Source organism: Hyla sarda, chromosome 1 (assembly GCF_029499605.1).
Source record: "Hyla sarda isolate aHylSar1 chromosome 1, aHylSar1.hap1, whole genome shotgun sequence".
Classification (NCBI taxonomy): domain Eukaryota; kingdom Metazoa; phylum Chordata; class Amphibia; order Anura; family Hylidae; genus Hyla; species Hyla sarda.
Window position 1 is genome coordinate 320,404,250 of NC_079189.1, and position 15,840 is coordinate 320,420,089.

General features: G+C 42.6%; 1 protein-coding gene across 6 annotated transcripts in view; it reads left to right on the forward strand.

The window, feature by feature from the left end:
• TSTD2 (thiosulfate sulfurtransferase like domain containing 2) overlaps window positions 1-15,840 on the forward strand; it is a 55,151-nt gene that overhangs the window by 8,775 nt on the left and 30,536 nt on the right. For all 6 annotated transcript variants that reach the window (XM_056518958.1, XM_056518974.1, XM_056518933.1 and 3 more), the window contains 2 exons: window positions 11,247-11,355; window positions 14,638-14,760. In XM_056518958.1, coding sequence (XP_056374933.1) covers window positions 11,247-11,355; window positions 14,638-14,760 — 232 coding nt within the window. The remainder of the gene's footprint in view (window positions 1-11,246; window positions 11,356-14,637; window positions 14,761-15,840) is intronic.

Here is a 15,840-nt window from a genome sequence, read left to right on the forward strand (position 1 = left end):
TTGGGTTCCGCTTAGAAATTCCACTGTGGGAATGAGCCCTAAAGAGGTTCATCAGGTTCCCTACTGTATATGACCATTAACTCTTTAGCAGTTTAAGACAAGCCCTATAGTACGACCGGGTTCACACTTGGGAAGCCTCGGAAGGAAAACTTCTGTCCGATGCTTCCGAGCGTGGCCAGCTAGGATCGTGCCGACATTGCCATTCTCATAGGTGGCAGGTTCTGTGGAGCGGATTTAGCCAGAACATTGAGCAGCTTCAATGTTCTGGCAGGATTTATTTATCTGAATTCTCCATCGGAAATTCTGATCAGAAAAAGTAACAGTGTGAATGGGTCCACGGAAAACCCATTCACCTGCATGTTTAGCTACACGCAGTGAAGGATAGGAAATCCTTTTCAAAGGATAGTAGATAAGATGTCTGACCCAGCGGCCGTGATTTCTGGCACGGTACCCCAGTAATCCACTACACAGAGGGGCCACAGATGTCACACCCCCTCCATTCATGTCTATGGGCGTTTTGGCTGTGGTCGAGAGTCATGCCCCCTCCCACAGACATGAATTGAGATGGCGTGACATGACGTCAAGACCACGGACGCCCACAGCCAGCGCTCTGAACTAAACATTCAGAACACCAGGGGGCCGGCACGGAGATTGCAGGGAGTCCCAGCGGCCAGACCCCCTGCAATCAGGCACCTTATCCCCTGTCCTTTGGATAGGGGATAAGATGACTAGGGGTGGAGTACCCTTTTAAAGCTAAAATTAGTTTTGTCAAAAGGGGTTAAAATAGGCTTAACGCGTCTGAGTTATGCACCCAGAAGATTTACATTTAAAATATACAATACAAAAGTGACATTTTCTGGTGGGCTATTCTAATTTTAATGCAACTGTTAAAGGGGTTTTCCACTGGCCAGCCTTCCAGCTGCATACGGAACATTTAGTTTTGAACGCTGTGCACGCGCTGCAGGGGTCGGTCATGCCCCCTTGTGATTGTCAGGCCATGCCCCTTCAATGCAAGTCTATGGAAGGGGGCGTGGCCTGACATCACGAGGGGGTGTGTCCAACCCCCACAGCACGCGCACAGCGTTTGGAACTTAATGTTCAGAATGCAGCCGGAAGGCTGGCCAGTGGAGACCCCTTTAAGTTTGTAGAGGAGTTTTCCAGGTTTTACACAAAATTGGCCAGGGAATGGGAGGGCAAAAAACCTGTAGACAAACTTCTGTTTGGAAGTGCCCCAACAACGTCCCTGAACACTCAGCATGGGACACTGCATGCAGTCACAAGAACAAATGCAAACTTATTTTTTGGCCTTCTTTTTGTGTATAGGGGGTCTATGGATATTTTTGACATATGCTGAGAAAGCTCCTGTATACACCAAATATGCAGAACATATGCAGTGTTATCGTTAACAGGTATAGAGATAACTTGACTGTCTCATTACATGAAGCAAATTGGTTTTTAAAGGGGTACTCCGCCCCTAGACATCTTATCCCCTATGCAAAAGATAGGAGATAAGATGTCTGATTGCGGGGTCCCGCTGCTGGGGACCCCCGGGATCTCGGCTACGGCACACTGCTGTCATCACAGCATATAGGAAACTCGCTCTGTGCGTAATGACGGGCAATACAGGGAGCGGAGCATCATGACTAAACGGCTCCGCCCCTTGTGATGTCAAGGTCCGCCCCCTCAATACAAGTTTATGGGAGGGGGCGTGGTGGCTGTCAAGCCTCCTCCTTCCATAGACTTGCATTAAGGGGGTGGACCGTGACGTCACGATGCTTCGGCCCCTGTATTGCCTGTTATTACGCACAGAGCGAGTTTGCTCTGTGCAGTAATGACAGAGGGGTGCTGCACCCGAGATTTCGGAGATAAGATGTCTAAGGGCGGAGTACCCCTTTAATGTGGTTTTGCCAAGTTGTGTTTATCCCAACTGAAGTTAGCATATAATAAAGGAACAGATGCTGATCTCTGCAATATATAGCTTTCTAGGATTTGATTTAGTACTGTTATGTAAAAAAAAACTGTTTGTTTGCTGCTATGACCCCTAAAGAAAGAATTTGGGTCCTTCCCTCATCCAGACGCTTAGTGGAGAATTTACTAAAACCAGTGTTTCATATGCTGGTCTTAGCCATCAAAAATCTATCAGAAATTTGGCATGTAGAAGGCCATGCTCCTTCGTGTGAAAACCAGGCCTCTCTGCAATAACCCTTTTCTTCTTGGCGAGCACAGAGCAGAAATCTACAATCTAAGTTTTTGTGCAAATCCAACCCAAATTTGCTTTCACCAATTCCCCCCTTAGTGATTAAAAGCTTTTCTTTAAAAAGTTTGCTGCATTAAAAAGCTATTTATCACTGTATGGATAGAGTGAATTTTGTTTTATAAGAGCAAAAAAAATGTTTATATATAAAAAAAAATTACTTATGTAATATTTGGATATATATATATTTTTTCATTTACATTTTTCTTTAATTTCTTACTTAATAGTGACTTTGATGCTAAATTCCTCCAAGCTTGCGACAGGAGGAAAAGGCGCTGGACATACAGCAAAAGATGGGATAGGTTTAATCACCCATGATGCAAAGCGTTTCACAGTAAGACTGCTTCATCAGGCATACCCAGGTGAGCACTGCCATGTGTTTTATATAGAAGCTGTGATTAACCCTTCAAGCACTCTTAAAGGGACCACACAAAAAATTTCCAAAAATACACAAAAATATATATATGCATCACTAATACAGACAACAATGTATATAAAATCAATTACCATACTATAACAACCTTAACCCCTTGCCGCAAATGGACGTTCATTAACAGCAGGTGAGCGCATCATACCCAGTGGGTTCCGGTTGCTATAGGCAACCAGGACCCACGGCTAATGCCGGACATCGCCGATTGGGCTGATGTTCGGCAATAACCCTCTAGATGCGGCGATCAAACTTGATCGCCGCGTCTAAAACGAGAATTAGCTCAGTGGAGCTGTTCGGGACCGCCGCGGTGATCCCGAACAGCTTGCAGGACAGGAGGAGGATCCCTACCTGCCTCCTGTCTGATGCCAAATGACTGCTCCGTGCCCGAGATCCAGACTGCGGCGATAACACTGATCAATGGCAGTGATCAGTGTAGCTGATCCTTGTGTGCAATGTTATAGTCCCCTCTGGGAGCTATAACATTGCAAAAAAAGTGAAGATAAAGTGTTAATAAATGTGATTTAACCTCTTAAATGTCCAAACTATAAAAAATATATCCTTAATTAAACCGCACGGTCAATGGCGTACACGTAAAAAAAATTCCAAAGTCCAAAATTGCGTATTTATGGTAACTTTTTATACCATAAAAAATGAATAAAAAGTGATCAAAAAGTTCAATCAAAACAAAAATGGTACCGATAAAAACTTCAGATCACGGCAAAAAATGAGCCCTCATACCGCCCCTTATACTGAAAATAAAAAAAGCTATAGGGGTCAGAGGACATTTTTCAACGTATTAATTTTGGTGCATGTAATTATAATTTTTTTTTTTTGTAGTAAAATAAAATCAAACCTATATATTGGGTATCCTTGCGACCGTATGGACCTACCGCATAAATATCTGGAGGTGAACACTTTGGTGACACCGCGAATCATGAAAGTGTTCACCTCCAGTCATTCGAACTAACAATACACCATTAGGAAAAAGAACAATTGTGACAGTCCGTATGCCATCTACTTATTGATCTGTGTCTGAGGTCTACTATGTGGGCCGCACGATCCAAACCATGCGGTCTCGCATGAACAAGCACAGGTCAAATATCAGCCACAGCTTTATGCTACATAGTGTATCTTGTCATCTTACACTTAAACACAATAATAATGATATTAGCGTGATAGAAACTTACCATCATTGAAACAATCCCCAGTCATATCCGGAATAGGTTTCAAAAACTTATAAACAGGGGATCCTTTTGGATATTCGCCTTAGGGATGTTATTCCCTGGGGGTTTAAATGAAACAATTGAGAATGCTCGTTGATACAGGGATATACCAACTTTATTAATATTCTCCCCTTTTTTAAATATGTGTATGTTTTTATATGCGATATGCATATTTAGATATTTAGTCATATTTCATTTTTTAATGTTGTTATAGTATGGTTATTGATTTTATATACTTTGTTGTCTGTATTAGTGATGTATATATGTGTTTTTTTATATTTTTAGTGTGGTCCCTTTTAGAGTGCTTGAAGGGTTAACCACAGCTTCTATATAAACACATGGCAGTGCTCACCTGGGTATGCCTGATGAAGCAGTCTTACTGTGATACACATTGCATCATGGGTGATTAAACGTATCCCATCCGTTGGTGCGTGTCCAGCACCTTTTACTCCCGTCGCAAGCTTGGATGAATTTGGCATTGTGGTTTTTATCAGACATGGAGCGGCTGCAGGCACATTTTATCATATACTCTTTTCCATAGTTACACTTGGTGGAGTGTAACTATATGTGGTAAGCGCTACCTTACTTACCTCTACGTTATTCTCTACACCTGCCACAATTTGCCACCCCTGGCTTGGCAGAGCCTAGTTCCTGCTGCTCACCACTTTATGGTAACATTTCAACACAAGTGTCAAATTAGGCGGACACTGGCTGCAGGAGTGATATGATGCAATGTTAAGCTGAGCAGTCACTTTCTTGTGTTAAGAGGAGACCAGAAAGTTGTAAACAGCAGGGACCAGGCACCATTGGAATGGCAGCACTGCAAATTGCTGAAGATAAGCACAGCTTTTATTTTAAACCCAGCTTGGTCACTTAAAACTAAGAATAACCATACAACCCATTTAAAGGGTACCTTTCATCAAAAAAACTTTTGATATATTATAGATTAATGTAGGCAGAATAACTTTCCAATAGCATGTTATTAAAAAATATGCTTCTTTCTATTTAATTTTCCACTTAGAAAAAGTGACCACTAGGGTCTCCCTACCAGTCCTTTTTTTATAGATTTCAGACTCATTCATGACACAGACAAGCGCAACATTGCTCCCTGGAAGTCAGCAGTGGTGAGTTTGTGTGTGTTCCGGATACAGTCTGAGATTTAGGACTCCAGTATGAGTCTGAAATCTATAAAAAAGGACTGGTAGGGAGACCCCTAGTGGTCACTTTTTCAAAGTGGAAAATTAAATAGAAAGAAGCATATTTTTTAATAACATGCTATTGGAAAGTTATTCTGCATACATTAATCTATAATATATCAAAAGTTTTTTTTTTATGAAAGGTACCCTTTAAAGGCACCACAAAGGAGTACATCCATTCAAAAAACTATTCTGCATCTTTTGAGGTTTGTTTTTAAAGTGTCCATCATGTGATATAAATTACCAAATGTATGTAGTTTTATATAAGCAGTTTTTTTTTATTTTTTAGTGGATGAACCTGTGTGAAGGCTTTAATTTTGCAGGAGTTAAAGGGGTATTCCCATTTAGAAATTTTTTGGTATATCCGCAAGGGCTGAAAACAACTGATGGGCCTGTTTTGACATAATTCTCATTGAGTTAAAGGGGTATTCCAGGCAAAACCTTTTTTTATATATATCAACTGGCTCCGGAAAGTTAAACAGATTTGTATATTACTTCTATTAAAAAATCTTAATCCTTCCAATAGTTATTAGCTTCTGAAGTTTTCTGTCTAACTGCTCAATGATGATGTCACGTCCCGGGAGCTGTGCATGATGGGAGAATATCCCCATAGGAACTGCACAGCTCCCTGGACGTGAGTCATCAGAGAGCAGTTAGACAGAAAACAACAACTCAACTTCAGAAGCTAATAACTATTGGAAGGATTAAGATTTTTTAATAGAAGTAATTAACAAATCTGTTTAACTTTCCGGAGCCAGTTGATATATGAAAAAAATTTTTGGCCTGGAATACCCCTTTAAATAGAAGTTGAATAAAGCAAAGCACCTCTTGTATTATTTGAATCAACCGGAAATGAGTATCTCTAGATTTGCCTTGCATCTAAGGAAATAAGATGCTGCCAAAGGTGTCTGGCTATGGCTTACCCCCCTACCAGATGACCTTTAAAGAGTACTTCTCATTATCTTGTAAAATATTATAATCCTCCCAGTGCACTGCACCCATCATGATAAACCACCCCCTGCCTTAATTTTTATAATTTTTTAGTTTTCTACCTTGATATTGCTCTGTATTTTCTTCTCAGTCTTGGTCAAACTCACAGACTGGGAAGGGGTGTTCCCCAGCAGGCGTGACATCATCTAAAGCCATACAGGGGAGAACTTCCTCCCTCACTCTGCTACACACAGCCCAGAGCAGTTCAGTGTGAGATGAGTATGATTGGATAAGGCATATACACCTCCCACAACATTTCCTGCTTTTGGACTACTGCCAGGCCAGCAGGAGTTCAAAGTCTGCGCAAAAGATGGGTGGAAAATGTGCTCTGGACAAATAGGGAGACACCTAGTGGCAGCTTTTTTAAACACAAATAAAACATAGAAAACTTATTTAAAAAAAAAGTACATTAGAAAGATTTTTTTATTTACCGTAAGGAGTGCAATAGCAAAAATTTGCTTTAATGAGAGTGCGCGTTTAAGTGAATGGGGAATCGGTAGAAATAGCAGTTTACTGAACATGTGTTCAGCTGACAGCTTTCTTATGTGTATGGTTATGACTCCATTGAACCATCTTTTCTGTTTGGTGGAATTGTTGAACAGAAAATAAGAGGTCATGGAATCACTTAATTTTGTTATAATAATTAGGGAAACCATTTCCATTCATTCAGGCTCCAAGCCAAATCCATCCATAAAAATTTGTCACCTGAAAAATATAAATTTATGTCATTAATATTAACTACTGACTTGGTTTGTGGAAATTTTGACTTACTTGTGAATCACAGCTGAAGATATTGGCCCTCATTTACTAACAGGCTCCCGACACTTTTTGTCGGGGTTTGCGCCAGAATTCTGTCTGCACCAGAATTTGCGCCAGAATCTGGCGCACAACCCGACAACATCAAAATCACTCAGAGTGAAAAAAAAAAAAAACAACAAAAGGGGCGTTTTTCCCGACAAAAGGGGCGTGTTCCCGACAAAAAGAGAAAAAACACTCCGAGTGTGAAAAAAAACTCACAGGTAAACCTGTGAGTTTTGCTTCACAGAAAACCGACAGCTCAGAGCTGTCTGTAAATTCCTCAAAACAGAGTGAATCCTGCTACCCCCAGCATGGAACAGGGTCTGTTCCATGTTGGGGGTAGTAGTAGAGGGGCTGAGGGATTGATCGCACCGGGTCTCACTTCTGAGACCCGATCCGATCAGATGTTATTAAGCAGGGGAGCGGGCGGCATGTTCCGATCCCCTGCAATGTACAAACTTTCATTTTTTAATTCCCCACCAGGAGCCCTGAATGGCCGGGACCGAGGAGCCAATCAGGGCTCCTGGCAGGGTTTTAATGTGGTGGGCAAAGATGTATAGAATCCCTGGGGGGGGGGTATATATCTGGCCCCTCCAGCGTTTCTATATATCTTTCCCCCTGCTGCGCTATATCAAACTTAGTGCCCGCTGTACTTGAATAAATGTACTGCCCCCCCAGTGCTATTATATATCGAACAAGTAACAGGTGTAGGTCGGCACTTGCTCCTCGTGGTGCACGCGGATTGTAGGTGATATGGAAATAGGAAGAAGATCCCGGCACTCACATCTTTCTGCTCAGTGAAAGTATTTATTCATACAAGTGTATATACAGCATGTTGATGCGTTTCGGCCAAAGCCTTACTCAGACTGACATGTCAGTCTGAGTAAGGCTTAGGCCGAAACGCGTCCACATGCTGTATGCTGTATATACACTTGTATGAATAAATACTTTCACTGAGCAGAAAGAAGTGAGTGCCGGGATCTTCTTCCTATTTCCTATTATATATTTATGCTGACCCCCACTGCGCATATACTGACCCCTGCTGCGCATATATACTGACCCCCCCCCAACAGCGGCGCATATTAATATTCATATTTTCTCCCTCCCCTGACAGCCAATGAATGAAAACTCTATTAGCGGCGGAGCGGAAGGCTGCTGCCCGCTCAAGCTGCTAAGAGTTTGTCATTCATAGCGGGCAGCAGCTGCATATCATACTGTGGGGGTCAGACATATGGATATCTGACCCTCACATCATACATATACAAATGCCGGCTCACCGCTATGAATGACAAGTAAGCTATTAGGAGCAGCAGCGCGAGCCTCCCCACTGCTTTACTTGTCATTCATAGCGGTGAGCCGGCATTTGTATATGTATGATGTGAGAGTCAGACATATATCCATATGTCTGACCCCCACAGCATGATATGCAGCTGCTGCCCGCTATGAATGACAAACTCTTAGCAGCTTGAGCGGGCAGCAGCCTTCCGCTCCGCCGCTAATAGAGTTTTCATTCATTGGCAGTCAGGGGAGGGAGAAAATATGAATATTAATATGCGCAGCTGGGGGGTCAGTATATATATAAATATGCGCAGCGGGGGTCAGTATAGATATATAATAGCGCTGGGGGGGCAGTACATTTATTCAAGCACAGCGGGCACAAAGTTTGATATAGCGCAGCAGGGGGAAAGATATATAGAAATGCTGGAGGGGCCAGATATATACCCCTCCAGCGATTCTATACATCTCAGGGGTGTGGAAATTTTTAAAAAAACTACTTGTCCAAGGGACTAAAGCGGAACACAATCTACTTGTCCCTCAAGAAAATCCACTTGTCCTGGCAGATAAAATAATTTCCACCAAAATAGTCTGATCCCCCCCCCACTAGACCACCAGGGATGGATATAAGATCCTTTAGACACTGCTGACAGCGGTGATCTAATGGTTTAATAGGCGATCGCAGCATGCCGGGCTATTAGAGGCGGGAGAGCTGTAGCTCCTCTTACACCCCAGACAAGCCCAGAAAAGTCTAGATGTAACTTTTTGATCACCTTATAAAAAATTTCTAATATGAAGTGACCAAAAATGAGCAATTCTGGACTATTTTTTACATTTACACCGTTCACCGTACGGTTTAATTAACATCATATTTTAATAGCCTGCACATTTCCACATGCAGCGATACCACTGATGTTTATTTTTGTACATTATTTTTATTTAAAGAAAATTGGAAACTTTTATTAGGAAAGGGGCTTATTCACATATATAGGCACTTTTTAAAATATTTTAATCACTTTTTTTCAGTCTCAATAGGGACTTATGTTACTGGGGGGGGGGGTGTTCTGCTTCTCCAGTTTGTGCTGCATTTTGTGTCAGAAAATGCTGGAAGTTGCATTTAGTTACTAGATAACTACAACTCCCAGCATGCCCTGATACAGCCTATGGTTGTGTGGGTGTTGCAGCATGTTGCACTGTATAGTACAGTTAAGGTTATTGTGTAACATGCTGGGAGTTGTAGTTTTGGTTTGTGTCAGCTGCTGAGCCATAGTCTGTGTCAAGGAATACTGGGAATTACAGTTAGTAACTACAACTCCCAGCATGCCCTGATACAGCCTATGGCTCTGCAGCTGACCCGAACCAAAACTACAACTCCCAGCATGTTGCACTTTATAGTTGTACAGTTTAGGTTATGGTCCACCATGCTTGGAGTTGTAGTTTTGGTTCGGGCGTGTTTGTGTGCATCCGTGGGGGTCTTGGTTGGCGGGTGAGTATGAAGGGGGTGGGATTCTGGGGGTGCAATTTAGTGCGGGTGCCACTAAAAATAAATAAAATTAGATGGCACAACTGCCCTAATGCCCGTCTGCTCCTATACAAAACATGTATGCATACACATATCATACATGCACCAGCCACTGCCCCCCCCCCACATCATACATTACATACACACATACACTCACACCATACATATACACCTGCCGCTGCCCACCCCATCATACATCACATACATACACATCACACTTAGACATTAATACACACATCATACATTACATACACATCACACATAGACATCATACACACATACACTCACACCATACATATCCACCAGTGTTTCCCAACCAGGGTGCCTCCAGCTGTTGCAAAACTACAACTCCCAGCATGCCCAGGGCATGCTGGGAGTTGTAGTTTTGCAACAGCTGGAGGCACCCTGGTTGGGAAACACTGATATACACCATACATATGCACACATCATACATACACCTGCCGCTGCCCCCCCATCATACATTACATACACATCACACATACACTCACACCCTACATATACAACCACCCTTCCTGCCGCCGCCTGCATTCTCGGTCTCCTCACCTGAGCCGCCATGAGTGGACATCAGAGCTGTAGTCCCGGCCGGTGTGAGGAGAGATTTCCGTCCCCCCTGCTCTGTGTCCCCCCCTGCTCTGTGTTTTCCCCGTGCAAACAAGCAACCTCCCCGTGGTGGATTAGGTCCTGTCTAGACAGAGCAGGGGAGGGGGAGGGATAGAGCTGTGTGCGGGGGATGGAGCTGTGTACGGAGCTGTCTACGTCCTCTCTCTCACCCTGCTGTGTCTTCTGAGCTGCGTCCTCCATCCTCCGGGAGGGGAGATAAGGGGATTCTGCAGTCAGCTGGAGGCCGCCGCCCCCTCCATACACTCTGAGTGCCGGTGTGAGGTGGAGACTTCCATCGGCTCCTGCACCTCACACCGACATTAAAGAAAAATAAGGGGGAAGTCTGTCTGTCCCTGCCCGATACAGGGCTAAATCTATAAACAATTCACCTGCCCGGCGCCCAAAACTACTTGTCCCGGGCGTCGGGCTATAGGATTTCCACATCCCTGCATCTTTACCCACCACAGCGCTTCTATATTAAAACCCTGCCAGGAGCCCTGATTGGCTCCTCGGTCCCGGCCATTCAGAGCTTCCCTGGTGGGGAATTTAAAAATGAAAGTTTACTGTACATTGCAGGGGATCGGATCATGCCGCCCGCTCCCCTGTTTAATAACATCTGATTGGATCGGGTCTCAGAAGTGAGACCCGGTGCGATCAATCCTTCAGCCCATCTACTACTACCACCAACAGGGAACAGACCCTGTTCCATGATGGGGGTAGTAGTACAAGCACTAATGTAGTCAGAATTTGCAAAAACCCTGCGACAGAAAGAAAGGGAAATTGGGCGACAGATTAGTAAATAGCATCAGAAAAAAAAGGAGTAAAGGACGTGCAAAAACACAAACCGACACTCCACTCTTAGTAAATGAGGGCCATTATCTTACAAAAATTTTCTGTTTTGTACTTTATTTTTATACATTTATTTTTTTTTTTGCAGTGAACCAGGGGAAATTCTTCTTTATTATTGCTACTGTGATATAAGTGATCCACAGTGGATCTGTGACTGGCAAAGGACTTTGTGTGAGCTGCTGCATCTTACAGGCAAAGTAAGCAGTTTTTACTTCAAAAGAGTATTCCAGCATATTTTTAAAAAAAATCTTATTTTGCTGATGCCTCAACCACTTCTGGTCCCTTAAAGGGTAGCTCCCACCATCCTATTATTATTTTTTTGCTAGCCCGTTCCCCCCCCCCCCCCCCCCCCGCTACGGCACTAGCCCGTTCCCTTATTACACTTGCAGTTACTGCAGAGTCCGGCAGCGGGCGTGCAGGGACAGCGGCGGCAACGAGGCAGCGGCAGAGATGTGCGGGAGGAGTGGCCTCCCAGCCAGTGGCCGAGGAGCCAATGCGCTCGCTCCCACCTGTCTGATTGACAGGCAGGGAGCGAGTGCAGCCTAACTGAAAAAGGACTGATTGCCACTCCATTTCAGTCCTTTTTCAGTATCCGGTTTTTAAATGTAAATTAAACCTTTTTAATGAAATAAAAGTATATTAGAGATATGTTGTAGTACATAAGTACTACAACATATCAAAAAATAAAGTTGGTGACAGTGCCCATTTAAGTTCCTGTCTTTCTGTTTCTGAGACAAGCACTCAGAGCTGGACTTTCTGGCTGAGCCAGTTACTGACTGCAGAGTTGTTCAGTCTCTGCCAGTGATTGACTGAGCAGGCAGGTCCTGCACGAGCACTCGTCTTGGAAGTAGGAACAGGAGATCGTCAACTGGGAGGAGCCGAAAGAAAGTTGCCGAAAACCAGGGGGAGGAAATTATGCCTTGTATATGAGATAATTAAAAAGTTGGACTATCCCTTACAATGGGTTTATGGTGTTCTATAAATAAATCTTACTCATTGAATAAATAATAAAACTGTCTAAGAAGACAGTGTAAAGTTAAACTAGAGAATAAAAAAAATGTTGCAGATGTATCACATTGGCTTAGACTATTTGAATCTGTTGCAGTTAAAACTGGTCTTTAGTTGAAACTGGTTTTCCCTAGTGAAAACTAGTTTTGACTGAACGCCTTTGTGAAAAATAGTATTTACTGCTTTTCCCTAGTGAAAACAAGGTTTTTACTGAATGCCTTTATTCAAACTAGAATGTTTCTGCTGATACAAAAGCCTAATGTTGTATCCTATATGTTATACCAAACTTGGAAAAACCGTTTTTAACTGTAACAGATATATAGATATATTATTTTTCATTTTTACTAAAAAGCACAGCAGACCACTATTTTGAGACCTTTTTTGATAGATTACCAACATACACCCTGGAAATAAGGGGTAGCAAGTAGATACAGTTGTGCTCATACATTTCATACTCTTGCATAATAAACATTTTTAACCATTGTTCAGAGAATATCAATGATAACACTAAAAACTTTTCTTTCACTCATGATTAGTGGTTGGCTGAAGCCATTTATTGTCCAACAACTGTTTACTCTTTTTAAATCATAATCTCAACGCAAACTACCCAAATGACCCTGATCAAAACTTTACATACCCCAGTTATTAATGCTGTGTAATGCCCCCTTTAACATCAATGACAGCTTGAAATCTTTTGTGGTAGTTGTGGATGAGGCTCTTTATCTTCTCAGATGGTGAAGCTGCCCATTCTTCCTGGCAAAAAGTCTCCAGTTCCCCTAAATTATTGGGCTGTCTTGCATGAACTGCACGTTTGAGGTCTCCCCAGAGCGGCTCAATGATATTGAGGTCTGGAGACTGAGATGGCCACTCCAGAACCTTCACTTTATTTTGCTATAGCCAATGACAGGTCAACTTGGCCTTGTGTTTTCGATCATTGCCTTGTTGGAATGTACAAGTACGTCCCATGCTCAGCTTCCAGGATGATGAGTGCAAATTGTTCGTCAGTATTTGTTGATACATTACTGCATTCATATTGCCATCAATTCTGACCAAATTTCCTGTGCCTTTGTAACTCACACACCCCCCCCCCCCCCCCAAAACATTAGCGGTCCACCACCATGTTTCACAGTAGGAGTGGTGTACCTTTCATTATAAGCCTTGTTGACTCCTCTCCAAATGTAGCATTTATGGTTGTGTCTAAACAGTTCAATTTTAGTCTCCTCATTCCAAATGACTTTGTGCCAGAAGATTTGAGGCTTGTCTCTGTGCTGTATTGCTGACATTTTGTACTCATCATCCAGGAAACTTTGCATGGGACGTACTTGGACATTCCAACATGACAATGATCCAAAACACAAGGCCAAGTCGACCTGTCATTGGCTATAGCAAAATAACGTGAAGGTTCTGGAGAGGCCATCTCAGTCTCCAGACCTCAATATCATTGAGCCACTCTGGGGAGACCTCAAACGTGCAGTTCATGCAAGACAGCTCAATAATTTAGGGGAACTGGAGACTTTTTGCCAGGAAGAATGGGCAGCTTCACCATCTGAGAAGATAAAGAGCCTCATCCACAACTACCACATAAGACTTCAAGCTGTCATTGATGTTAAAGGGGGCAATACACCGCATTAATAACTGGGGTATGTAAACTTTTGATCAGGGTCATTTGGGTAGTTTGTGTTTGTTATGATTTAAAAAGAGTAAACATAGTTGTTTGACTATAAATGGCTTCAGCCAACCACTAGCCATGAGTGAAAGAAAAGTTTTTGTGTTATCATTCATATTCTCTGAACAATGGTTAAAAAATCATAAATTCTACAAGGGTATGTAAACTTGTGAGCACAACTGTAAAAATGTCTTCAGAACCTAATACAGGGTTTAGGCTATTCAGAAATGTTGGACTTGTGCTGAAGCATGACATCCGAAGTTGCAAAATAGGTACAATTCAAAAATAATAAGACTAGGTCATGCAAGTGTCACTGTCACCTGCATCTGATACTCCATTAGAACTGAATGATGTCGCACACACAGGGGGTAATTTACAAAGACTTCCATTTCCCATGCTAGTCTTAAGTCAACCCCTGTAAGTGTAGGATTGCATTGGATTTATCAAGAGGTTCAGAACTTTTGATAAATTTAGGCACATCTGAGGTTGCCACGAGCTTCCTCCTCAGAAATCTATGCCAGCTCTAAGCTGGCTACTCCAAATTGTGCCTTCCAACAGGGGGAAATTATATTAATTTGGTGCACAGGGATTGCCATGCCACCCTCACACATAGGTCGGCCAAAAGTGGCAATTTTTGGTGCAAATCGAGGAAATTCATTGATGTATTTCACTAGTGTACATGGCTCTCACAGTTCTGCTCTTGTGCATAAGGGTTGGCAGGCCTAATGTGTTTGTATTGCCATACTAAATGAAGAGTGGCCTTTATTTTTTTTTATTTGCTATGCTTTATCGTTTTTGCTTTTAGATTCGCATAGCTTCAGAAGGAATAAATGGAACAGTGGGGGGAAGCAAAGTTTCCACCAGGCTTTATATCAACACAATGCTTTTACACCCTTTGCTTAAACATATGTGCTTGGAAGATTTTAAGGTAAGATTCAAGACTTACGTTGCCAATTTGCAGCATAAATAGATCTATACATACTGCTGGGTAACAAAGCACAGAACCGTAACACAGGCTGACTATTTCTGCTCTGTGTCCATCATTGGACACAATTCCATTTTAAGTCCAACATTCTATGGTGAATGTGTTTTCATTTTATAATATAATCTATCATTCCTGAGGTTATAGGTCCTTTTCTCTTGATAAAGAGCTGCAGATCCCCTTTGTAATTAAAGAGTTAAAATAGGAACAGAGTGCACTAAACAACTAGCTTACATGTATGTGTTTGTCCATTTATCTGGAATAGGGGCACAGAAAATAAAAAAGTAAAGACTATTGTAATCTACTGGTGACAGATTACCTTTAGTGTAGGGCCACATGTGCCGTATTTTGCTGCGTATTTGTGGCTGAGTATTTTCCTACCCATTGAAGACAATGGGTAGTAAAGTACGTAGCTGATTTTGCTACCCGTTGACTTCAATGGGTGGGAAAATACACGGCAGCAAAATACAGAAAGTGTGACCCTACCCTTAAAGTGGAACTGTCACCTCCTTTCAAGGTACAGAGCTGCACACCTAAACAGTCAAGGCATAAGACGATGGGACAGATGGTACCTTTAATTATTGTGCCGCAGCTTGTAAAATTATATTGTCTATGTCCTTATCCAGCTGAACAGTTAGAGGCTGCCCGAGTTGCAGCTGCATGTCTCCTCCCTACTGACCCACTTCTTGCATGGAACCCTGTACAATCTTACAAGTCAGAGCAGGGAGGAGGCATGCCACCGTGACTCAGCCTGTCTCTCCAACTAGTCTACTCCAACTGGAAAACAGCTACTTTATAAGTTTACAAACTGTGGCCACAATAAGTAAAGGTAACGTCTGGCCCATCGCCTTATGCCCTAACTGTTAAGGTGGGGAGCTCTGTACCTCATACGAAGGTGACAGTTACACTTTAGGAAAATTTCTGCTTAAGGGTAGGGTCACGTGTAGCATATATACTGCGACTTTCAGGGTGCAGAAAATCCACTGGGCAGCAGGAAATAAGCAGCATATTTTGCTACAGACAGAC